Genomic DNA, 26,426 nt, shown 5'->3' on the forward strand with positions numbered 1-26,426 from the left:
TGTCTTTGTGAAAACATTGGACACAGTGTGTTGTCAAGCTTATGAGATGCGATGCAAGTGTAAGCCACTGTGACACTATTGTTCTTTTATTTTTATAAATGTCTAATGATAATGTCAATGAGGGATTTTCAATCACTGCTATGCTGAAATTGTAACTAATATTGATACTGTTGTTGATAATATTCATTTTTGTTTCACTACTTTTGGTTTGTTCTCCTCTCAATTGCTCTGTTGATTGCAGATTGAGTGTCGCTGAGTCAGGTTTGGTTTTGGAATTGGATTGCATTGTTATGGTATTGCTGTGTATTGTTTTGTTGGATTGATTAAAAAAAAAAAAAAAATTTTAAATCGATTTAAAAAAAAAAAAAAAGAGAATCGATTCTGAATCGCACAACGTGAGAATCGCGATTCAAATTCGAATCCATTTTTTCCCACACCTCTAGTTAGGACGTATGGTTTTTTTGCCTTTAATGGAGATCTGAAGTTTAACAAGCTTGTTGTTTGTCCCAACAACACAACACAACACAACACAACACGTCAAAGAGTAACCCTTGTGTATTAAGATTTAAGCTGGATCAAATATAAGATTCCGCAAAGTATTCACTTTTTGCACATTTTGTTATATTGCAGCCTTATTGCAAAATGGAATACATTAATTTTTGTCCTTAAAAATTCTACAGAAAATACCCCATAATGACAATGTGACAAGTTTTATTTTCTTAAAAATTTTGCAAACATATTAAAAATACAAAACTAAAAATATCCCATTTACATAAGTGTTCACAATTTTTACTCAGTATTTTGTGGACGCATTTTTGGGAGCAATTACAGCCTCAAGTCTTTTTGAATATAAGCTTGGCAGACGTATCTTTGGCCAATCTTCTTTGCAGCACCTCTCAAGCTCATTCAGGTTTGATGGGAAGCGTTTGTTTTGATCCAGGATGTCTCTGTACATTGCTGCATTCATCTTTCCCTCTAACCTGACTAGTCTCTTCGTTTTTGCTGCTGAAAACCACCCCCACAGCATGATGCTGCCACCACCAAGCTTTACTGTAGCGATGGCATTGGCCTGGTTCTTAAATTTTAACACATTTGCAAAATAAAAATACATTTTTTTTCCCATTGTCATTGTGTGAAATATATGTAATATAATATGTGACTTGTGCTGTTGACCTCTTGGCCAGGTCACCCTTGTGAAAGAGATCTTGATCTCAATGGGTTTCTTATCTGGTTAAATAAAGGTTGTATTGTGTGTTGAAATTTGAGGACATAAGTAAATGTATTCCATTTCGGAATAAGGCTGTAACATAACGAAATGTGGAAAAAGTGAAGCCCTGTGAATACTTTCCATATGCACTGCAGCTACACTCACACCGCTTGTGTGATTGTTGTGGCTTAAAAATGCCTGATTTTACAGCAGCTTTTTAAAAAAAGTTGCGGCAAAAGTTGCAATGTTTTAAAGGGGTCATATTATGATTTTTTTCTCCTACATTTAAAACACTTCCTTGTGGTCTACATAAATATTTGACAGTGTCTTCTTCCCGTCAGAAATGTTGTAGTTTTTAGCGCTTCCATATGGAATCTACTGACGGCTATAAGTTAGAATAATATGGTACTTAGGTATTAGAAATGGCAACAGCGGAGGATGCATGTGCATATACGAGAAAGTCTGCCCCACAAAAAGAGGCTAGCGAAAAAGAAGGAACTTATTGACAATAGTGCTGTGGAGGGGGGCGTGGTCTGCGGGATTGTTGTGGTTTAAAAATGCCTGATTTTACAGCAGCTTTTTTAAAAAGTTGCGGCAAAAGTTGCAATGTTTTAAAGGGTCATATTATGATTTTTTTCTCCTACATTTAAAACACTTCCTTGTGGTCTACATAAATATTTGACAGTGTCTTCTTCCCGTCAGAAATTTTCTAGTTTTTAGCGCTTTCATATGGAATCTACTGACAGCTATAAGATAGAATTATATGGTACTTAGGTATTAGAAATGGCAACAGCGGAAGATGCATGTGCATATACGAGAAAGTCTGCCCCACAAAAAGAGGCTAGCGAAAAAGAAGGAACTTATTGACAATAGTGCTGTGGAGGGGGGCGTGGTCTGCGGGATTGTTGTGGTTTAAAAATGCCTGATTTTACAGCAGCTTTTTTAAAAAGTTGCGGCAAAAGTTGCAATGTTTTAAAGGGATCATATTATGATTTTTCCCCTCCATTTAAAACACTTGCTTGTGGTCTACATAAATATTTGACAGTGTCTTCTTCCCGTCAGAAATGTTGTAGTTTTTAGCACTTCCATATGGAATCTACTGACGGATATAAGTTAGAACTATATGGTACTTAGGTATTAGAAATGGCAGCAACGGAGGATGCATATGCATATACGAGAAAGTCTGCCCCGTAAAAATAAGCTAGCGAAAAAGAAGGAACTTATTGATAATAGTGCTGTGGAGGGGGGCGTGGTCTGCGGGCCTGCCGTCGGGAAATGGTTTTCCAGGCCCTTTCACCGCATGGCTGGACACATGGGGTATGATAAATCACTCCGAGTAATAATCTGTTTCTATTGGCCAGGCATCCGGGCAGACGTGCGCCCGGACTGCCAGCTGGTCAATCCAGTGGCCACCCCCAAGGCGCCTTTGCGCCCATTACCACTCATGGAGGTCCCGTGGTTGGGAAATAGGCGTGGCTGGACGGCTTCCCGGCCTCAGTCTGGTGGTGGCGGTATGTGGAGGGGGCGTGGTCTGCGGGCATGCTGCAGAGCTGAGTGTAGAAGGACCGGCCTTGAACCCAGTGGAAGGTGAGTAGACTGCCCAGCTGGGACTGGTTATCTAATCACCTGTCGCCCTTATGAGCAGCAGCCGGTCCGAGACACGTTGTTGGAGTTGGAGCGAGAGAGAGACTCGCCGAGAGTAGTGTGCTCTCGTGGCGTGTGCCCAAATAAAACAATTGTCAAACCTGACTACCGGCTTACAGGAGAATTTGTCGTGATCAGAGGTACCCAGGGGAGGGCAACCTCTCCTTACACTTTATGTATTTTTATATCATTATCGGCTGACGTCACAGGTCAGAAAACATCACAGGACGGAGCAGATTCCAAATTGCTTGTTTAAAAAGTATAAAGCACGGCCATATTGTTTCATAAATATTTCCATGGTTCGATTTTAAATTTTCGGGACTTTTGCAGATCCCAAATACACAACAGCAGGTACCAAGAGGTAAAACAAGTTGGTTTTGAATATTAGAGCTCCTTTAATGCTTATTCTTTCAAATACCATTACACCTGGTTGTGATTTTATTATTTTTTAAATCATGTTTATCAGCGTTTTTGCAACTCTTAACACAAAAAGCAAATATTTTCATCAAATCCGAAAAAATATGCATCTTCAGTTCAATGTCTTTGAACACTGACAGAAATGGATCTGTCCCCCCAGGCCTTTATTGACCTGCCTGAATTTGCAGACGTTCTTCCCAAAATATTGCAATGAAAAATGCGAGTTTTTTATTGCAAGAGTTTGTTGCAATAATATAGCAGGGAAAAGTTAAAGTTGCAATAAAAAGTTGGGAAACTCCTTTTGTAATTACAATGAAATTTACTGAAGAAAAAGTAATTAATAAAAAAATATACCGTAATTTCCGGACTATAAGGTACACTTAAAAACCTCTTTTTCCTCAAAATTCGACAGTGCGCCTTATAACCCGGTGCGCCTGATGTAAGGAATAAGTTTGGTTGAGCTCACCGACCTCGAAGCTATTTAATTTGTTACATGGTGTAATGATAAGTGTGACCAGTAGATGGCAGTCAAACATAAGGGATAAGTGTAGGCTGCACTATGATGGCAATATGACTCAAGTAAACAACACCAATATTTTAAATGTTCCATTGAAAATATAGAACATTACACACGGCGCTCAAAAATCCATCAAAATGTTTTAGTACGACTTTGGTAAGCTATGAAGCCGCAGCGCCTGAAGGATTGTCGGCGTATTAAATTATTATGGTGTGTGTATAAGGTAAGACATTATCTGGCGTTTTGTTTCACAATATTATGCAAAAGCAACTTTTCTTCCCTTCTGGTACATGCTGATCTGTATTTGTATTTCTGTATGAAAATCCTGAAAAATTGCGTGCTTCCGCCTTTGTAGTCCGTGTGGACACTGTAGTCGATAAGCTTCTTCTTTTTCTCTATCTCCTTGTGTTATGTGACATTCATCCTCCGCTGTTGCCATTTGTAATATAAAGTAATGTAATGTTCTTACTTATATTCGTCAGTAAACTCACCATGAAAGTGCTAAAACATAACGGTGTAGTGAGTTGACATTACTCACCCAAGGAACTTTAGTTAGTAGAGTTCCGGTCGGACAGTTTTTCACGGGACACATTTCCGGTGGGGTAGTTTCCGGATGAGGAGATGTTGCTCCGTTATTGATTTAAGTAAAGTCTGAATGTCATTAAAACAGTTAGCTTCATCTTTTGACACTTCTTCCACTCCCGTCCTTGCACGCTACACCGTTACAACAAAGATGACGGGGGGAAGACGCTGCCAAAGGTGAGCCACGTAAATAAGACCCCCCACAAAACTGCACAGGCGGAAGCGACCGTCAGAAAGCGGCTTGAAGATGATCTGTAAATCATAATCCATGCAACATGTTGAACAAAGAACCACCACTACATGTTATGTCGACCAAAAGGAAGTGTTTTACATTTAAAAAAAAATAAATACAAAATTACTCCTTTTACATTTTAAAGCCCAAGCTGTTTGTTTACATGCTTTTTTTTGTATTTCTTTGTGCTATTTGGGCTTATTGGACCCTAATTAGAATAAAAACTAAAAATAATCTTTTGTACTTAGTCCATAAGTACACAAACGTGTACTTTATGTGTAGTGACATGCACTTTTTTTTTTTTACACTTTTTTTTTCAAATTCCATTGTATGTTATACTCTTCTGAAGCCATCAGATGGCAGTATAAGTGTTAACATAAGCGGCCATGAGACCCCAATTCAGTAGTGTACACAATTTTTGAAATAAGAGCTAAAAGGTGCTGTCCACACATGTGGCCACTAAGGCCTTTAGAGGTTTTAATGCGCCCTATGGTCCGGAAAATACGGTGCATTGGACCTCTTTAAAGGGTATCTTAGCTTAGAATTCAAACATAGGCCCACTGCAAGTTAGACACTCGTGCCTCCTACCTGACTGCGGCCTGGTGATGGCGCTCTCGTACACAGGAATCCCCTCACCCAAATTGTTGTAGGCCTTGAGTGTGATCACGTAGTGGGAGCTGGGGTCTGAGAGAGAGACAGAAGATAAACGGATGCCTTTAATGGAGGTACAACCCTGGAGACACAACCCTGGAGACACTTAACTCAAAATGATGACTTTATCTGGAGACTTTTTAAAGGAATTAATTCATCTTGCTGCAACAAAGGCTTCAAATATGCAAAGGTGGACGATTTGCTACATTATGCTCTTTACCTGCTGCAAGAGGTAAGTGAATACACAGAGTGCATAAAAGGAACAAGAGATCACTTACTCCAACGCCCACGTTGCAACAAAAGCAAGGCATGCTGGGTAAACGGCTGACCATTTTCCCAACACACTACAACATATTAACAGAGTAAAAGAAGCGACAGAAGATAATGTTTTCATATTTCTGAATGTATTTTTATGTTTGTTTTTTTACAATACTCGTTTTTTTCATGTCACATGTTACTTTAAAAACCATTTGACACAAACATGTTACCATTTACATGTTAACAGTTTACATGCTAACAGTTAACATTAGTGACGTAACATGAGGTCTACCTAAAATATAAGCAAAAAAGCAAGCATTTTATAGCTTAACATGCTAACAGTTAACATTAGTGACGTAACATGAGTGTACCTACAAAGTTTGCAAAAAAGCAAGCATGCTAAAACTTAACATGCTAACAGTTAACATTAGTGACGTAACATGAGGTGTACCTACGAAGTTTGCAAAAAAGCAAGCATGCTAAAACTTAACATGCTAACAGTTAACATTAGTGACGTAACATGAGTGTACCTACAAAGTTTGCAAAAAAGCAAGCATGCTAAAACTTAACATGCTAACAGTTAACATTAGTGACGTAACATGAGTGTACCTACAAAGTTTGCAAAAAAGCAAGCATGCTAAAACTTAACATGCTAACAGTTAACAATAATGACGAAACAAAATATTTAACTGAGGTGTAAACCTGCAAAAATAGCTAAAAAGACAGTATGTTAACATGCTAACATTGGCATTATAACAGTTAATATTAGTGAAGTAATGGACTCTGTGCGCTAACCTTAGCATTCGAACAGTTATCATGCGCCAAGTAACAAAATAATTAGCTAAAAAGCTAGCTAGATAATATTTTGTTATTTCACGCACAACAAGCATGTTCTGACTTTGAAACAGTTTGAATTGTTCGAGAAATGCGGACGTAGTAACAATTTTTAATGTGTTTTATCGAAAATCCGGCAAAACCGAGAATTTTTCATATATAAAAAATAGATAACCTGAATGTTTTGAATAAATGCAAAGGTTGACTAGTTTGAATTCGGACGAGAAATTTGGGATGAGGAAAAAAGGAGGGGATAATTCTTACCCAGGTTTTCGATGGTGTAGTAGCGCTGCTTGTAATCCACTTTGATGGTCTGAGCGTGAGGGCTGCCGATGCCGTAGCCGATGGTGTAACCACGTACAACGATGTCCTGGTTCTCCGGCGGCGTCCAGCTCACCACGATGCTGTTGACCAGTGGACGGACGTGAAGTGAACTGGGCTGGTCGGGCACTCGTGATTCTGGAGAGGGAAGGTAGAGGTTATAAGGTGAACTATTTGGGAATGACAGCGTATGAAAGGTGAATATCACTACCGTCCAGGTCACTCTCAAATGTCTCTGCCGGGGTCCAGTCGGTGGCTGGCCCTGTGCCGTTCACCGTTATGGCTGACACGCGGAAGGAATACTCTGTCCCACGTTCTAGACCTGGAACAGGAACACAAATCGGTCACATTTCAGTCCTAGGATTTCAATGAACTCGATCCGTGGAAGTACCCGCACTGCAAAAACTGAAATCTAAGTAAGATTAAATGTCTCAAATAAGGATGGTATTTGCTCTTTTTCTGTCTGAAGCAGATTTTTGTGTTAGAGTCTTTCGTTATTATTTGCTATTTGGGCTGATTGGACCCTAACTAGAATGAAAAACTAGGAATCATCTTTTGATATGATGTACTTAGCCCATAAGTAACACACTTGTCCTTCATGTTTAGTGACACGCAAATTATTACTTTTGTCAGGCTTTCCAATGAGTTTGTTTGTGTTTTAGTTTTTCCTCTGTGTGTTTAGTATTTCCTGTCAGCACTCTCATTTTGGTTCAGCTTCCTGTTTGTCTCCGAGTGCTTTGTTTCCCCTCAGCTGCAGCTGATCGGCACCTGGCCACACCTGGTGTCAATCAGCACACTCCTATTTGTACTTGCTTTGTCTTTCAGTCAGTGCTGGATTATTGATTTGTTGATGTCACTCTTGTCTATGCTACCTGTCGTGTCGTATTCTGTCTTGTCAACGCTGCGTTGCGGTAAGCTTTATTTGATTGCGTTTTTTAGTTTACTGCCTTTTGTTCCCTACTTCCAAGTTTGTTCTTATATTACATGTACGACTTCTGTTTCCTGCTCGATTCTTGCTAGCTTCCATGCTAAGTTCCCTTTTATTTTTCTAGCTCCCATGCTAGCTCCCTTCGTTTGTTATCCGCCCACATGCGCGCTTTTTGTTTGTACTCTTTTGGTTTTGTTGTTGTCTTAGTATTTAATTAAATCATGTTTCCCTATTCAATGCCTGCCTCCTTCTCTGCATCTTGGAGTTCGTCACCAACAGACTGACCATTTTTACACTTTTTTTTTCCAAATTCCATTGTATGTTATACTCTTCTGACACCACCACATGACAGTATAAGTGTCCATATGTCGGCATAAGACCCCAATTCAGTAGTGTAAATACACAATTTTGGAAATAAGAGCTAAAAGGTGCTGTCCACGCATGTGGCCACTAAGGCCTTTAATAACATTGAGGAAATAGGAACTGACTAGAAGGGAGCGCAGACGGAGAATGGTGTGCGGGGCCGTGTGTGCCTTGAAAGAGGCTCCGCTAAACGAGTGTAGATCCTCTCCACTGTGTAATAAGTCGGCCTTGCCATACATTTCCGGATAAGTCCGATCATATCACAACTAAAACTTGCTGTGGTATGAACTCTGCTTCGTAGTTTCTTCTATACTTGTGAGTACCATTATTCTACTCCTCGCAAATACGCTTTGAACCCTGCGGCTTATAAGATGGAGTGGCTAATTTATGGATTTTTCTTTGCTGATGGCTAAAAGAAAACGTTAAAAAAAACAACTAACAAGCAAATATGCTGAGAATGTGTTTTATTTGTTTGTGCTATGACGCCATCTTTTGGACGACTTTGCTCACTGCAGGTTCTGCAGGATGCCTCCATTTACCGGTAGTCCTTTCAGCAGGAAGTAGAGTGCCGTTCAGTCTTGTAGCCATCCATAGCGTTTTTACTCATTAATGGATTCTTCATTCAAAACTTCAAGCAACGTTTCAAAGTTTTACAGCGTAACAAAAACTGTTTTTACCTACTAAACCGTCCCATGTGTGATGTCTGTGTGAGTGTTTTCATGCATATAAGTGCAGTATGTGCTACAGCAGGGGTCGGCAACCCGCGGCTCCTTAGCCGCAAGCGGCTCTTTGATCACTCTAACGATATTTGCCGACCCCCCCCGATTATCCCGAGAGATTTCTGGAGTTTAATGCCTCTCCCAGAAATCACCCGTGGCCAACATTCTCCGATTTCCCCTGATCGACAAAATCGAGGGCGTGCCGTGATGGCAATGCCTTTACAGTTCTCTAATACTTGTCGTCGTGCCCGCTTTTACACCTTGCTATCTGCGTGCCAGCCGGTCACATGTAGTATGCAGCCTCTGTTTACACACGTAAGTGACTGCAAGGCATACTTGGACAACAGCCATACAGGTTACATTGAGGGTTGTGATATAAACAACTTTAACACTCTTACTAATATGCGCCATACTGTGAACCCACACCAAAAAAGAATGACAAACACATTTCGGGAGAACATCCGCACTGTAACACAACATAAACACGACAGAGCAATTACCCAGAATTCCATGCATCCCGAACTCTTCTGGGCTACATTATACACCCCCGCTAGCACCAAACCCCGCCCGCCCCCCAAACCTGCCCACCTCAACCGACGCACCGGGCAGCAAGTGACCCAAATATGCTACGCCCTGCTTTTAGGCTGCGGGTGGGGCACAAAAGAATGACCGAAAGAAGCGTTGGTTCGCACATGGAAGAATATTTGGCTCCGTCTAAAATTTCGTAAACGGAAACTTTTGCAAAAATAGGGGTTCATAAATTGAGGTAGCGCTGTAATTTGATACTTCTTCTGCTGATATCGGACTGATATTAATATCCAACCAGGACACCTCTGCTATTAACCACATACCAAATAATACTAAATCTGCCTTCATGACGAATAATAAAATAAAATGCTGAATAAAACATTGATTTATATGCTACAAATGTGCAGAAATACATTAGAGCAGGGGTCACCAACGTGTTGCCTGTTCTAAAAATACCTCAAATAGCAGCACTTACCAGTGAGCTGCCTATATTTTTAAATTGTATTTATTTACTAGCAATCTGGTCTCGCTTTGCTAGACATTTTTACTTTAAGAGAGACAAAACTCAAACAGGGTTTGGGGCTAGTGGGGTGTATAATATAGCCAAGAGTCATGGATGCATTGGAATTCTGGGTAATTCTTATGTTGCGTTTATAATGTGTTACAAAGCCAATGATCTCCAAAAATGTGTTTGGTGTGGGTTCACAGAGTGTGGCGCATATTAGTAAGAGTGTTAAAGTTGTTTTATATCACAACCAACAGTGTGATCTGTATGGCTGTGGAACAAGACCCCTGGTTTACACATAGTAAAAGCATAAAAAAACTCCTCTGCCATTTTGGAAATGATGACAGGGGGAGCGTCACTTGTGACGTCACAAATTTGACTCGGCGGTGAAAGTAAGCATGCGCTAATTAATTTGGGGGGTTTGTTTGACCCGGCAGTAATTCAAGGCAGGCTATTCAAGGAAATACAGTACACCTTTTTACCTTTTTAAATTCCTTCCTCTTCTTTCCTGACAATTTAATTCAATGTTCAAGTATTTTTTTTTTAATTTTAAAGAATAATAAATACATTTTAATTTAATTCTTAATTGTAGCTTCTGTTTTTTCGACGAAGAATATTTGTGAAATATTTCTTCAAACTTATTATGATTAAAATTCAAAAAAAAAATTCTAGCAAATCTAGAAAATCTGGAGAATCAAATTTAAATCTTATTTCAAAGTGGATTTTAACCTATTTAAAACATGTCATCAATATTCTAAAATTAATCTGAATCAGGAAAAATTACTAATGATGTTCCATAAATTATTTTTTTTATTTTTTCAAAAAGATTCGAGTTAGCTAGTTTTTCTCTTCATTTTTTTCGGTTGAATTGAGTCAAAATTGAAGATAAACTATGTTTCAAAATTAAATTTTCATTTTTTTCCTGTTTTCTCCTCTTTTAAACCGTTCAATTAAGTTCTTTTTTCATCATTTATTCTCTTCCAAAAACCTTCCGTAAAAGGAAAAAAAATGTACGACGGAATGACAGACAGAACTACCCATTTTTTATATATATAAATGTATTTATTCAAGGTAAATTGAGCAAAATTGGCTATTTCTGGCAATTTATTTAAGTGTGTATCAAACTGGTAGCCCTTCGCTTTAATCAGTATCTAAGAATACTCTTGGTTTCAAAAAGGTTGGTGACCCCTGCATTAGAGCATGTTAGTGAAAGGAAACAGTTTCATTGGAGACAAAACTACGCGTGAAAACTTTTTACTGGGTGGCGGCTTTAGTTTTGATGTGAGCGTTAATATAACCTATTGCTGCTTTTATATTTGCAAAAAAAACAAAAAAACAACCCCAAATGAACCATTGTCCCAACATGTTAATCTTTCAATATGTTCTCCCAGCAACAAAACTATTTCAGGCCACCCCTGAGGTTTTTTCTAAAGCCTGCCAAGACGCCCATGCCCCCTAGGCCACATCTTCCTCTAAAAATCATTTCAACCAACAAACACCCCTCTGTTTCTCGCCTCCAGAAGGTTTGAATATGGATATATTCAACTTTTAAGTGCATATTCCCTTTGATGCAGCACACAGCGGGAGGTCAATCCACTTACAAGCTGCCGAGCCGACATCTAATATTAATCGCTGATTGATTTTAGCGTTGGCTGCGAGGGGGGTGACGGTACAAGACGACTTCATTGCGACATGTTACGAGTAATTTAGGATGTTGTATAAGGAAATAAACAGACCAAGCACAAAAACAAGTTCAAAATGAAGGAAAAGATCTTGGCTATGAATGTCAAGGACGGTTACACTCGTGATCAAAATTATTCAACCCCCACACAATTTTGGTGTTTTAGCAGGTTGGACATTTATTCTGTATTTTGTTTATAGTCATATCAAATAAAGATGTGTCAAATAGACAAATGCAACTTAAATTGTAACACTGTATTTTACAAAATACCAAAAAAGGACATTTCTCTTAATATCTCATTTACAAAATGATTCAACCCCCTAGTTACATGCATCTTTAGTACTTAGTAGAACACCCTTTGGCAGTAATGACATCCTTCAAAGGTGATACATAACCGGACACAAGCTTCTTGCAACCATCTACAGGTATTTTAGCCCATTCCTCTTGGGCAAAGGCCTCCAGTTCATTCATATTCTTGGGCTTGCGTGCTGCAACTGCCTTCTTCAAGTCCCACCACAGCTTTTCTATAGGACTTAGGTCTGGCGACTGTGAAGGCCACTCCAGAGTCTTCCAGCCCTTCTTCTGCAACCACTCTGATGTTGATTTGGAGGTATGCTTGGGATCGTTGTCCTGTTGGAAGGTCCAACGTCTCCCAAGCCTCAGCTTCGTCACTGACTTCATGACATTTGCAGCTAATATATCCTGCTAGGAAATAAAATTCACAAAGCCGTGAACGCGCTGGAGATTCTCTGTACCTGAGGCAGAGAAACAGCCCCAGAGCATGATTGACCCCCCACCATGCTTAACAGTAGGAAAGGTGTTCTTCTCTTTGTAAGCTTCATTTTTTCTCCTCCAGACATAACGTTGATTCATAGGCCCAAAGAGTTCCACTTTTGTCTCATCATTCCATAGAACTGTTTCTCAAAACCTTTGTCCAGATGATTTATGGCATACTGGAGTCCATTTATCTTGTGCCTGGTAGTCAGAAGTGTGGTGCGCCTGGGAGTTCTGGCATGGAGGCCTTCATCTCGTAGTGCGCGCCTTATTGTCTGGGATGAAACCTGCGTTCCCCCTCTGCAATGTCCTGTTGTAGTTCCTCAGCTGTTACCCGGGGGTTTTTCACCACTGTACGCTTCAAATACCGGACAGCAGTTGCACACAGCATCCTCTTTCTACCAAGCCCAGGTAGTGTTTCCACTGTGCCTTTAGCTTTAAACTTGCGAATTATGCTCCCAACTGTGTCTCTTGGAATGTGTAATGTCTTTGCTATTTTCTTATATCCATATCCTTTCTTACGAAGAGAAATTACCTCCTCTCCTGACTTCTTTGACCACTCCCTGGACTTCAGCATGTTGCAAATACACCATTGACCATCTACAGGAAGCTGAGCGTCACAGTCTTTTTCAATCAGTTTAATTGTTGCTCGTTATGGTTCTAATCACATTTACAGGTGTTTTCAACACCTGATTGAAAAGACCTTATTCAAATTCTGTTCTTTAGAGCTATGATCTTCAAGGGGTTGAATATTTTGTCAATGAGATATTAAGAGAAATGATACTGTTTGGTATGTTACAAAATATAATGTTGTAATTCCAGTTGCATTCGTCTATTTAATGCATCTTTATTTGATATGACTATAAACAAAATACGGAATAAATGTCCTACTTGCTAAAACACCAAAATTGTGTGGGGGTTGAATAATTTTGATCCCAACTGAAGCTCAGAGGGGAAAAGTCATCCGGTCTTAGAAAAACATCAAAGTTAGTGAGACCAATTGGAAATATTTGCAGGAAAGAATTAGAATTGGACAGTGGTCTCATTATGTGGACAGAATGACTATTTTCCAGAGCAATGTCTACTTGCTTCAGTTACTCAAGACAAGGCTCAACATTTTGTCACAAAAAAAAGAACCAGGTTTTGAAAATTTCCCCTTTGACCACAATAGAACGAAACAAGTCAGTGTCCATTACCGTCAATGAGCTTGGAAAGCTGGGTTCCCCCGGTGGTTTCCGCTGTCTCACTTCGTCGTGATCCTTTGCGGTATCGGATTTTGTAGCCGGTGATTTCCCCGTTCTGGGAGTTTGACGGCGGGGGCTGCCACCGTAGCATGATGCTCTGCGGAGGGAGCGAATTAGAGTCAGTGCAACAAACTTCGTTCCTGTTGTGTAGCATGGACTATTACATCTCCTCCGTGCAGGGCTGCATAAAAGACAAATCCTGCAGGTGTAAATGTGCGACTGAAGCTTAAAGGCCAACTCTGCACACTGCTGTTCATACAGAATCAGAATCACTTTATAAATCCCAGAGGGGAAGTTGACATTTTTGGCACAATCCCATTCAATATCAGTCAAATATTAAAGGTAGACAGAAAAAGGATCGCTGACGGTTCTGCCAACGTATGGCGTGTGGGAGCGGGGGTGGGGGGGTTGTTGAATAGTAAAAAGATATTCAGTCAAAGGCTGGACTCCGGGGAGGGGTTTCAGACTGAGGCTGAGGAAAAAAAACCTCAGTCAGAGCACAGATAAACATGTTACATAGAATCAACAAAACTTGCAACAGAGAGGGGGAGGGAGGGGGGGGGGGGCTACAGAGGCCGGTTGCTGCTGTCTAAGCGCTGGTCAGCTGTCCATCGCCCCTAAGGGGAATCCAGCTGTGGTGAAGGCGTCACCATTTGGATTTCTGAAAATAAAACGACACAGTGTACCCCGAAAGTGTTCACAGTGCTTCCATTTTTCAACATTAGTCAATATGTGCGCTCTGGAATTGATTGGCGATACGGTCTAAGGTGTACTGGGCCTAGGCTTGTGTCGATAATCAAATATCATAAATTAAAATAAACACAAATAAATTGCCATGTCCGTGTCTATTTGTTTTCTTTGTCTATCTCTTTCAAACGGAGTGCAAAAGGGTTCACTCTGTATATCGATCTTAGAACCTGAGCGTGTTTGGTCCATTAAATAAACAAAGTCAACTCGTCTTGTCAGCCATTCTCTATCTTTGGCTCCTTTTACGCTGGACAACAAGTCATATTTTTTTGCCCTCATGTGACACAGATCAGATATTTTTGGCCAATCTGAACACTCCAAAGTGCTTCAAATGTGATCTTTTCGCATGCGTTTCAGGAGTCAGAAGGTAGTCCTGAATCCGATTGCAATTTCATCTTTTCAAATGTGAATTCAGTCTAAAGATGTGAACTGAATGCGACTTTTACTTCGTCTTGGCTGAGGTGCGTAATTCGTACACTCACACACACACATATATATATATATATATATATATATATACATAAACACACAAATAAACACACACCACACGTATATATTTACAGATACACACGTATATATATACACACACACACACACACACACACACACACACAAACACACATATGAGTTAGGAAATTGTGTTAGATGTAAATATAAACGGAATACAAAGATTTGCAAATCATTTTCAACCCATATTCAGTTGAATATGCTACAAAGACAACACATTTAATGTTCAAATTCATAAACCTTTTTTTTGTGTGCAAATAATCATTAACTTTAGAGTTTGATTCCAGCAACACGTGACAAAGAAGTTGGGAAAGGTGGCAATAAATACTAAATAAGTTGAGGAATGCTCATCAAACACTTATTTGGAACATCCCACAGGTGTGCAGGCTAATTGGGAACAGGTGGGTGCCATGATTGGGTATAAAAACAGCTTCCATGAAATGCTAAGTAATTCACAAACAAGTATGGGGCGAGGATCACCAATTTGTATCCAAATTATTGAACGGTTTTAGAACACATTTCTCAACGAGAATTTAGGTATTTTACCATCTACGGTCCGTAAAATCATCAAAAGGTTCAGAGAATCTGGAAAAATCACTGCACGTAAGCGACTATATTACGGACCTTTGGTCCCTCAGGAGGAAATGCATCAAAAACCAACATCAGTGTGTAAAGGATATCACCACATGGGCTCAGGAACACTTCATAAAACCACTGTCAGTAACTACAGTTGGTCGCTTCATCTGTAAGTGCAAGTTAAAACTCTACTATGCAAAGCAAAACCCATTTATCGACAATACCCAGAAACACCATCTATGATGGACTGATGCGAAGTAGAAAACTGTTCTGTGGTCTAACGAGTCTACATTTCAAATTTTTGGAAACCAAGGACGTGGCGTCCTCCGGAACAGAGAGGAAAATAACCATCCGGATTGTTAGAGGCGCAAAGTTCAAAAGCCAGCTTCTGTGATGGTATGGGGGTGTATTAGTGCCCAAGGCATGGGTAACTTACACATCTGTGAAGGCACCATTAATGCTGAAAGGTCCATAGAGGTTTTGGAACAATATATGTTGTCATCCAAGCAACGTTATCATGGACGCCCCGGTTTATTTCAGCAAGACAATGCTAAGCCATGTGTTACAACAGGGTTGCTTCGTAGTAAAAGAGTGCGGGTACTTTCCTGGCCCGCCTGCAGTCCAGACCTGTCTCCCATCGAAAATGTGTGGCACATTATGAAGCGTAAAATACGACAGCGGAGACCCCGAACTGTTGAACGACTGAAGCTCTACATAAAACAAGAATTGAAAAGAATTCCACTTTCAAAGCTTCACAAATTAGTTTCCTCAGTTCCCAAACGTTTATTGAGTGTTGTTAAAAGAAAAGGTGATGTAACACAGTGGTGAACATGCCCTTTCCCAACTACTTAGGCACGTGTTGCAGCCATGAAATTCTAAGTTGATTATTATTTGCAAAAATAAAATACATTTTATGAGTTTGAACATCAAATATCTTGTCTTTGTAGTGCATTCAATTGAGTATGGGTTGAAAACAATTTGCAAATCATTGTATTCCGTTTATATTTACATCTAACACAATTTCCCAACTCATATGGAAACGGGGTTTGTACATAAATCCATCCATCCATCCATTTTCTACCGCTTATTCCCTTTCGGGGTCGCGGGGGGCGCTGGCGCCTATCTCGGCTACAATCGGGCGGAAGGCAGGGTACACCCTGGACAAGTCGTCACCTCATCGCAGGGCCAACACAGATAGACAGACAACATTCACACTCACATTCACACACTAGGGCCAATTTTAGTGTTGCCAATCAACTTATCCCCAGGTGCATGTCTTTGGAAGTGGGAGGAAGCTGGAGTACCCGTAGGGAACCCACGCATTCACGGGGAGAACATGCAAACTCCACACAGAAAGATCCTGAGCCTGGATTCGAACCCAGGACTGCAGGAACTTCATATTGTGAGGCAGACGCACTAACCCCTCTGCCACCGTGAAGCCCTGTACATAAATATTCATAGTAATTGCTCAATACTTTATTAATGCACCTTTGGCGACCATTACAGCCTCATGTCTTTCTAAATACGATGCCACACGCTTGGCACGCCTGTCTTTGGCCAGTTTGGACTATTCCTTTCTGCAGCCACACGGTTGGTTTGCTGCCATTTTCAGATCTCTCCAGAGATGATCAATTGGAGCTCTGGCTGGGCCACTCGCATTCCGGAAGCACTGTACGGAGGAGGGGTCTCAGCATGCGCGAGGAGTTGATGAATGAATTAATGCATCCCCGCTGTCACACAAAAGGTTGACTGCATAAACATGTCACACATACACGCCCCATTGAAGAAAATGCACAAATGACATTTGTGTTAAGTGGCTTAGCTTGCTTCCATTTTATCAGCCTCATAATTACTTGTGTCTGTTATATTTGTGCATTCTTTTCCTTTGAACCAAGTTCAAGCAACTCTTAAAGACAGTCAAAGAAGGATGAGGAGAAAATGCGCCGCTCTGAAAAAGAGCAAAGATTCCATACTTTTCCAGTGTTACTGTCGGTTATTTTGTAAATGCATGAATATTTTTGACTATATTTTGTCCCGATTGTGGGTCAATATTTTTACATATACGTCTTAAAATGTGCTTTATGTGCTAAAGCAGGGGTCACCAACCTTTTTGAAACCAAGAGCTACTTCTTGGGTACTGATTAATGCGAAGGGCTACCAGTTTGATACACACTTAAATAAATTGCCAGAAATAGCCAATTTGCTCAATTTACCTTTAATAAATAAATCTATATATATAAAAAATGGGTATTTCTGTCTGTCATTCCGTCGTACATTTTTTTTTCCTTTTACGGAAGTTTTTTTGTAGAGAATAAATGATGAAAAAACACTTAATTGAACGGTTTAAAAGAGGGGAAAACACGAAAAAAAAGAAAATTAAATTTTGAAACATAGTTTATCTTCAATTTCGACTCTAAAAATTCAAAATTCAACTGAAAAAATGAGGAGAAAAACTAGCTAATTGGAATCTTTTTGAAAAAAATTTAAAAAAGAATTTATGGAACATCATTAGTAATTTTTCCTGATTAAGATTAATTTTAGAATTTTGATGACATGTTTTAAATAGGTTAAAATCCACTTTGAAATAAGATTTAAATTTGATTCTACATATTTTGTAGATTTGCCAGGATAATTTTTTTGAATTGTAATCATAATAAGTTTGAAGAAATATTTCACAAATATTCTTCGTCAAAAAAACAGAAGCTAAAATGAAGAATTAAATTAAAATGTATTTATTATTCTTTACAATAACAATTTTTTTTTACTTAAACATTGATTTAAATTGTCAGCAAAGAAGAGGAAGGAATTTATAAGGTAAAAAGGTATATGTGTTTAAAAATCCTAAAATCATTTTTAAGGTTGTATTTTTTCTCAAATTGTCTTTCTGAAAGTTAGAAGAAGCAAAGTAAAAAAATAAATGAATTTATTTAAACAAGTGAAGAACAAGTCTTTAAAATATTTTCTTGGATTTTCAAATTCTATTTGAGTTTTGTCTCTCTTGGAATTAAAAATGTCGAGCAAAGCGAGACCAGCTTGCTAGTAAATAAATACAATTTAAAACATTGAGGCAGCTCACTGGTAAGTGCTGCTATTTGAGCTATTTTTAGAACAGGCTAGCGGGCTACTCATCTGGTCCTTACGGGCTACTTGGTGCCCGCGGGCACCGCGTTGGTGACCCCTGTGCTAAAGATTTTACTCATGCAAAAGATTCCTCGAAAAAAGAAGCGCACTCAGGGAAACACAATTACTTTTCCAGGGTTGCATGAATTCCAGGAGGGTGCGTGTCTTGCCAGAACACCAGCTCCAGATTGAGCGCAAAATCCAATGAAAACTTTGTCAATCCACAGTGCGAAGAGGCTTCTAAGACAGTGGTCCCCAACCTTTTTGTATCCGCGGACCGGTCAACGCTTAATTTGTCCGCGGGCCGGGGGTGGTGTCCTTTTTTAAAAAAAATTTTTTTTTCCCTCTTTGTCATTAAAAAGGGACGTTTTTGTCATGAAAAAGGGAGGTTTTTGTGGTTGGTGCACTAATTGGAAGTGTATATTGTGTTTTTTATGTTGATTTAATGAAAAAAAAAAATATGTATATATATATTTTTTTATTTTTATTTTTATTTTTTTAGAAAAAATTCTTCTGCGGCCCGGTACCAATCGGTGGTTGGGGGACCACTGTTCTAAGATACTGATCCCCACCACCATGGCGGAAAATAAACTAAGCTTCTTCCACCTAACATTATCACTGGAGTACTAGACGAAAAGGAATGGCTAAGCATGCTACACACAAGCATCAAACAGGATGACACAAGAAACTAACCGCTAACCCTTTACCGTAAATTGTGGATACAATCAATACCTAATGTAGTAAATGATACTAAATTTAACCTACTCAGTGACCTAGTGGTTAGAGTGTCTGCCCCTGAGATTGCGGGTTACAGTAAATCGTCAAAAAGCATTCCCGAGCGTGGCACCGCTGCTGCTCACTGCATAGCTGCTCACTGGGGTGGCATAGCTCGGTTGGTAGAGTGGCTGTGCCAGTAACTTGAGGGTTGCAGGTTCGATTCCCGCTTCTGCCATCCTAGTCACTGCGGTTGTGTCCTTGGGCAAGACACTTTACCCACCTGCTCCCAGTGCCACCCCACACTGGTTTAAAATGTAACTTAGATATTGGGTTTCACTATGTAAAGCGCTTTGAGTCACTAGAGAAAAGCGCTATATAAATATAATTCACTTCACTGCTCCCCTCACCTCCCAGGGGGTGAACAAGGGGATGGGTCAAATGCAGAGGACAAATTTCACCACACCTAGTGTGTGTGTGTGACAATCATTAGTACAAACCCCGTTTCCATATGAGTTGGGAAATTGTGTTAGATGTAAATATAAATGGAATACAATGATTTGCAGATCCTTTTCAACCAATATTCTGTTGAATGCACTACAAAGACAACATATTTGATGTTCAAACTCATAACTTTATTTTATTTTTTGCAAATAATAATTAACTTAGAATTTCATGGCTGCAACACGTGCCAAAGTAGTTGGGAAGGGCATGTTCACCACTGTGTTACATCACCTTTTCTTTTAACAACACTCAATAAACGTTTGGAAACTGAGGAAACTAATTGTTGAAGCTTTGAAAGTGGAATTCTTTCCCATTCTTATTTTATGTAGAGCTTCAGTCGTTCAACAGTCCGGGGTCTCCGCTGTCGTATTTTGCGCTTCATAATGTGCCACACATTTTCGATGGAGACAGGTCTGGACTGCAGGCGGGCCAGGAAAGTACCCGCACTCTTTTTACGAAGCCACGCTGTTGTAACACTTGTCTTGCTGAAATAACCATGATAGCGTTGTTTGGATGACAACATATGTTGCTCCAGAACCTGTATGGACCTTTCAGCATTAATGGTGCCTTCACAGATGTGTAAGTTACCCATGCCTTGGGCACTAATACACCCCCATACCATCACAGATGCTGGCTTTTAAACTTTGCGCCTATAACAATCCGAATGGTTATTTTCCTCTTTGTTCTGGAGGACACCACGTCCTATTGTTTCCAAATATAATTTGAAATGTGGAATCGTCAGACCACAGAACACCTTTCCACTTTGCATCAGTCCATCTTAGGTGAGCTCGGGCCAAGCCAAGCCGGCGGCGTTTCAGGATATTGTTGATAAATGGGTTTTGCTTTGCATAGTAGAGTTTTAACATGCACTTACAGATGTAGCGACCAACTGTAGTTACTGACAATGGTTTTATGAAGTGTTCCTGAGCCCATGTGGTGATATCCTTTACACACTGATGTCGGTTTTTGATGCAGTACCGCCTGAGGGATCAAAAGTCCGTAACAGCATCGCTTATGTGCAGTGATTTCTCCAGATTCTCTGAACTTTTTGATGATTTTACGGACCGTAGATGGTAAAATCCCTAAATTCCTTGCAATAGTTCGTTGAGAAATGTTGTTCTAAAACTGTTCGACAATTTGCTTACAAATTGGTGACCCTCACCCCATCTTTGTTTGTGACTTACTTAACATTTCATGTAAGCTGCTTTTATACCCAATCATGGCACCCAACTGTTCCCAATTAGCCTGCACACCTGTGGGATGTTCCAAATAAGTGTTTGATGAGCATTCCTCAACTTTATCAGTATTTATTGCCACCTTTCCCAACTTCTTTGTCACGTGTTGCTGGCATCAAATTCTAAAGTTAATGATTATTTGCGAAAAAAAAAAAAAAAGTTTATCAGTTTGAACATCAAATATATTGTCTGAATACAGGAAGGCTTTGAAAGCAAACCACAAATGATTTAAATGGGAACCAATTGTTGTTTTGCTTTTTCATGTAGCATTCAATACGTTATCGGATTTACAACTATACTAGCAAATTCTACATTTAGTAAGACTGGTAAATGGGTTATACTTGCATAGCGCTTTTCTACCTTCAAGATAATCAAAGCGCTTTGAGACTATTTCCACATTCACACACACATATTCACACACTGATGGTGCAAAGCTGCCATGCAAGGCGCTAACCACGGTTTAGCAAGAGTGACGTGTCGAGGGTGACGAAGATCGCGGAAGCTGGAATTGAACCTGGAAACCACAAGTTCCTGGCACGGACGCTGCATCTATCGCGCCACGCCGAGATAAGATAAGCTTTGTGAATTTTTTAAAAATTGTGTTTACCGGTATTTAAATTACTTGCCATTCAACATTTAGTTCGACAGGGATGTGAGGAAAAAAGTGGAAAACTGAAAAAAAAAAAAAAAAAGGTGTACATTTCTATCAGTGCTGCCACCGAGCCCCGATAGAACATCTTGAAAATCAAAACTACATTTCCTGCAATTGAGTGCATTTCTACACTACATTTATATTCATCCTCCTCGACTATCCTCTCTTGGCTGTCTTTTTGACACTCACATGTCCCATTTAATGTACTGAAGATTTGTTATGTTAGTAGATAATGTAATGTAACCCCCCGCGACCCCAAAAAGGGACAAGCGGTAGAAATGGATGGATGGATGCATGCGAAGAACTCAGAAAACGTTTCCCATTTGGCAGCTCTATCCTGTAACCACACCCGCCTCAGGTAATATACTTCCGATGTCCTTGACCTCTGTTTACATCCGTCACGTCAAAAATATACCTTCTCCATGGCTACTAATAAATACTCTAGAACAGGGGTCCCCACACTTTATATATATATATATATATATATATATATATATATATATATATATATATATATATATATATATAAAGTGTGGGGACCCCTGTATATATACACACACACACATATATATATATACACACATATATATACATACATACATATATATATATATATATACACATATATATAAATATATATATATATATACACATATATATATATATACATACATACATGCATATATATATATAAAAAAATATATATATACGTATAAATACATACATACATGCATATATATATATATATATATATATATATATATATATATAGAGAGAGAGAGAGAGAGAGAGAGAGAGAGAGAGCCACTTGCTGTCACTATCAATGGAAAAATGTATTTTTATACAATATTATTTGCCTGAGCGGCTAGGAGACACCAAGAGTAACACGCGGTAGAAAATGGATTAGAAAGGACACGTTGAAACAAAATAAATGTATCTTTTTCTGCATATCTGAGGTCGGGTCGTGGGGGCAGTAGCCTAAGCAGAGAAGCCCAGACTTCCCTCTCCCCAGCCACTTCGTCCAGCTCCCCCTGGGGGATCCTGGTCAGCAGGGAGACATAGTCTTCCCAACGTGCCCTGGGTCTTCCCCGTGGCCTCCTGCCGGTCGGATGTGCCCGGGACACCTCCCTAGGGAGGCGTTCAAGTATGATATATTTATATATATATATATATATATATATATATATATATATATATATATATATATGTATATATATACACATACAATATTACCTTGAATTGCCGCCGAGGCGCTAATCAATTTAAAACCCTTTTCTCACTCCTGTGCTTACCAAAGGCATGCGGTAAAAGTAAGCATGCGCTAATTATTTTAAAACCTCTTCTCACTCCGGCACTTACCAAAGGTATGCAGTAAAAATTTGAGTGTGATGTAAGCTTGGACCTTAAATCCTACTGTATAGCTCTTAATCTTCTTCCCTTTATGCGATTTCAAATGACCGGTATTGAAATCAGCCTCCTCCATTTTGAAAATGATGACAGGGGAAGTGTCACTCGTGACGTCACGACTGTGACCAGGCGGTAATACTAAGCATGCGCTAATTATTTTGGGAAGCGAGTTTGACCCGGCAGTAATTCAAGGCAGGCGCATACCATATGCCCTGCGGCAATTCAAGGAAATACGGTATATATATATATATATATATATATATTTTTTTTTCGTACTGTTTTTTACTCTGTGTCTCTTGCTGAACTAGCTTTAACACCAAAAAGAAAGAAATAAGTGCTTAGTTTGGGGACCCCTGCTCTAGAACCCCAACTGGTTCAGAAACAACAGTGTTTGGATTCCATCCATCCATTTTCTACCGCTTATTCCCTTTCGGGGTCGCGGGGGGCGCTGGCGCCTATCTCAGCTACAATCGGGCGGAAGGCGGGGTACACCCTGGACAAGTCGCCACCTCATCGCAGGGCCAAGACGGATAGACAGACAACATTCACACTCACATTCACACATTAGGGCCAATTTAGTGTTGCCAATCAACCTATCCCCAGGTGCATGTCTTTGGAAGTGGGAGGAAGCCGGAGTACCCGGAGGGAACCCACGCATTCACGGGGAGAACATGCAAACTCCACACAGAAAGATCCCGAGCCTGGATTTGAACCCAGGACTGCAGGACCTTCGTATTGTGAGGCAGACACACTAACCCCTCTGCCACCGTGAAGTGTTTGGATTGTAATCCTCCAAATATGATCAGCAGCAAAGTAGAGAGCTGGAGAGCGAACAGTGGCGATAACCAGCAGGCTAGCTCGATGGTTAGCTAACTAGCGAGCTTGTTTCAATGCCCCCCCTGCAACTGAGTGCAAGGTCGAAGCAAGAAGAACGGAGAGTACCTGCGGCTGAAGTGAATTGGTCAACAAATTTTGTTTGGATCGTGTTTTTATTGATATTTGATTGAAAAAAACCAAACATGCTTTGATATTTTGACGCGGAAATGACTGTTTAAAAATGTAGGTTTCTGCGTTTTCGCGGAAATTGAATCTAATGTATCTGAATGGGAATCGATATCGGATCAATCTTACATTAAAAAAAATAAAAAATGATCAGAACCTAAAAAAGTTGAGATGGGAAGTTTCCTCCCTGCCTGGCAATCAGCATCAAGGGTTGGAATTGGGGATTAAAGGCCTACTGAAACCCACTACTACCGACCACACAGTCTGATAGTTTATATATCAATGATGAAATATTAACATTGCAACACATGCCAATACGGCCTTTTTAGTTTACTAAATTGCGATTTTAAATTTCCCGTCAAGTGTCGTGTTGAAAACGTTGCGGTATGATGACGCGTGCGTTTGACGTCTCGGGTTGTAGCGGACATTATTTTCCAGCCCGATCCAAGCTATAAGTAGTCTGCTTTAATCGCATAATTACACAGTATTCTGGACATCTGTGTTGCTGAATCTTTTGCAATTTGTTCAATTAATAATGGAGAAGTCAAAGTAGAAAGATGGAGGTGGGAAGCTTTTAGCCTTTAGCCACACAAACACACGGTGTTTCCTAGTTTAAAAATCACGAAGATGAATCTTTACTATGGAACAGAGCAGTCAAGCGAACATGGATCCCGACCACATGTCAACCGGCAGTTTTCGGTGAGAAAATTGTGGTAGTTAGTCGGCTCTTACCGGAGACATCAGCAGAGCTTCCGTCCTGCTGCGGCTGCATGACTTCCCTCAGAGACACTCGCGGTCAACACACCCATGGCCACACCCCTCTGACTTTCAGGTACTATTTAATCTCACTAAAACACTAGCAACGCAATAGGCAGATAAGGGATTTTTCAGAATTATCCTAGTAAATGTGTCTAATAACATCTGAATCGCTCCCACTGCAATAGCCTTTTTTTTTCTTCTGGTCCTTCACTCTAAATTTCCTCATCCACGAATCTTACATCCTCGCTCAAATTAATGGGGAAATTCACGCTTTCTCGGTCCGAATAGCTCTAGCTGCTGCTGGCTATGATTATAAACAATGTGAGAATGTGAGGAGCCCTACAACCCGTGACGTCACGCGCACATCGTCTGCTACTTCGGCTAAAGGCAAGGCTTTTTTATTAGCGACCTAAAGTTGCGAACTTGATCATCGATGTTCTCTACTAAATCCTTTCAGCAAAAATATGGCAATATCGCGAAATGATCAAGTATGACACATAGAAAGGACCTGCTATCCCCGTTTTAATAAGAAAATCTCATTTCAGTAGGCCTTTACCTTTAACGTCTAAATTGACTGATTGGGATGAGGGCCGTTTGGAAAGAAAAGACAGCAGATAATTGTTTCACAGTTTGTGTGCACTCCTTTGTTTGGGTGTAACTGGGGAGGGACTAACAAGACATCAGTAACAATACATGTCCTTTCCATCCAACGACTCATCGTCATGTTCTTCACAACAACATCGGCAGCAGCGTTCCAAACCTCAACTCCCAGCTGACTCCTTTAAGACGGGTGGCCAGTGCTCCCTCAAACTGCTGCCGTGCGATAGAATTATTGAACGCTCCTTTTCTTCTCGGCATTACTCTGACACTTCTCCACTCTGCGTACTGACCCGCCAGGAGGGAGGAAAGGCCTCCAAACATGTTTTTGCAGTCAGCACATGTACGCTTTTTTTTCAATTTAACTCTCTCTATGTACACCAGGGGTGTCCAAAGTGAGGCCCGGGGGCCATTTGCGGCCCGCAGATCATTTTTTAACGACCCCACGGCACATTTTAAAAATACGATTGAAAAAAATTAAAAACATAAAAAGCGGTATAAAAGAGCAAACAGGTGAAATGTAACAAGAAAATGTTGCAATGTTTACTCTACTAACACAAAGTTGCCATGCAGGCTGTTTCTTTCTTTAAAACATAATAATGAATCAAAATCAATGTCATTAGGAATTATTGACCTATTCAAGGCTCCAATTAAGTCACATTAAATATTCCACTTTGAGATATTTTGAGGCTGTTTTTTAAGAAAAAAAAATTAAATAAGGGCCGAAAACGAACAAACAAAAAAGATAAACAACAATACAACTTATAATTAACGGGCTGATCTCGAGATTATTATGTTACAAGTAAACAGTACAGAAAATATATAATTTATTTTTTAACACTTTAATGAGTAGGACCCCCAATCATTTTGGTGTGATTTGTTTTTAAGTGTCATTGCTCAAAAAATAATAATGAATTAAAATCAATGGTGTTATGAGTGTTTGACCTTTTTAAGGCTCCAATTATTATAAAATCTCAAATATTCCACTTAAAAATTTTATTGGGTGAAAATATTGCATATTTTGTGTTTTTTTCCATAAAAAACAGGGTTTTCTTTGACAAAAAGAACATACAACTTAAATCTTTAAAAATGTTATATTGACAGAATGATCTAATGTTAATCTAGAGCAGGGGTGTCAAACTCAAATACAGAGTGGGCCAAAATTTAAAACTGAACAAAGCCGCGGGCCAAGGTTGAACAA

The 26,426-nt window shown here is 39.7% G+C and overlaps 1 protein-coding gene across 9 annotated transcripts in view; it reads right to left on the reverse strand.

The window, feature by feature from the left end:
* Nucleotides 1-26,426, reverse strand: part of neo1a (neogenin 1a) — a 479,989-nt gene that overhangs the window by 53,896 nt on the left and 399,667 nt on the right. For all 9 annotated transcript variants that reach the window (XM_061887530.1, XM_061887535.1, XM_061887537.1 and 6 more), the window contains exons 13-16: nt 13,358-13,502; nt 6,875-6,985; nt 6,607-6,801; nt 5,188-5,283 (exon numbers count right to left, since the gene is read on the reverse strand). In XM_061887530.1, the coding sequence (XP_061743514.1) occupies nt 5,188-5,283; nt 6,607-6,801; nt 6,875-6,985; nt 13,358-13,502 (547 nt within the window). The remainder of the gene's footprint in view (nt 1-5,187; nt 5,284-6,606; nt 6,802-6,874; nt 6,986-13,357; nt 13,503-26,426) is intronic.

The sequence above is a fragment of the Nerophis ophidion genome, linkage group LG25 (genome assembly GCF_033978795.1).
Source record: "Nerophis ophidion isolate RoL-2023_Sa linkage group LG25, RoL_Noph_v1.0, whole genome shotgun sequence".
Classification (NCBI taxonomy): Eukaryota; Metazoa; Chordata; class Actinopteri; order Syngnathiformes; family Syngnathidae; genus Nerophis; species Nerophis ophidion.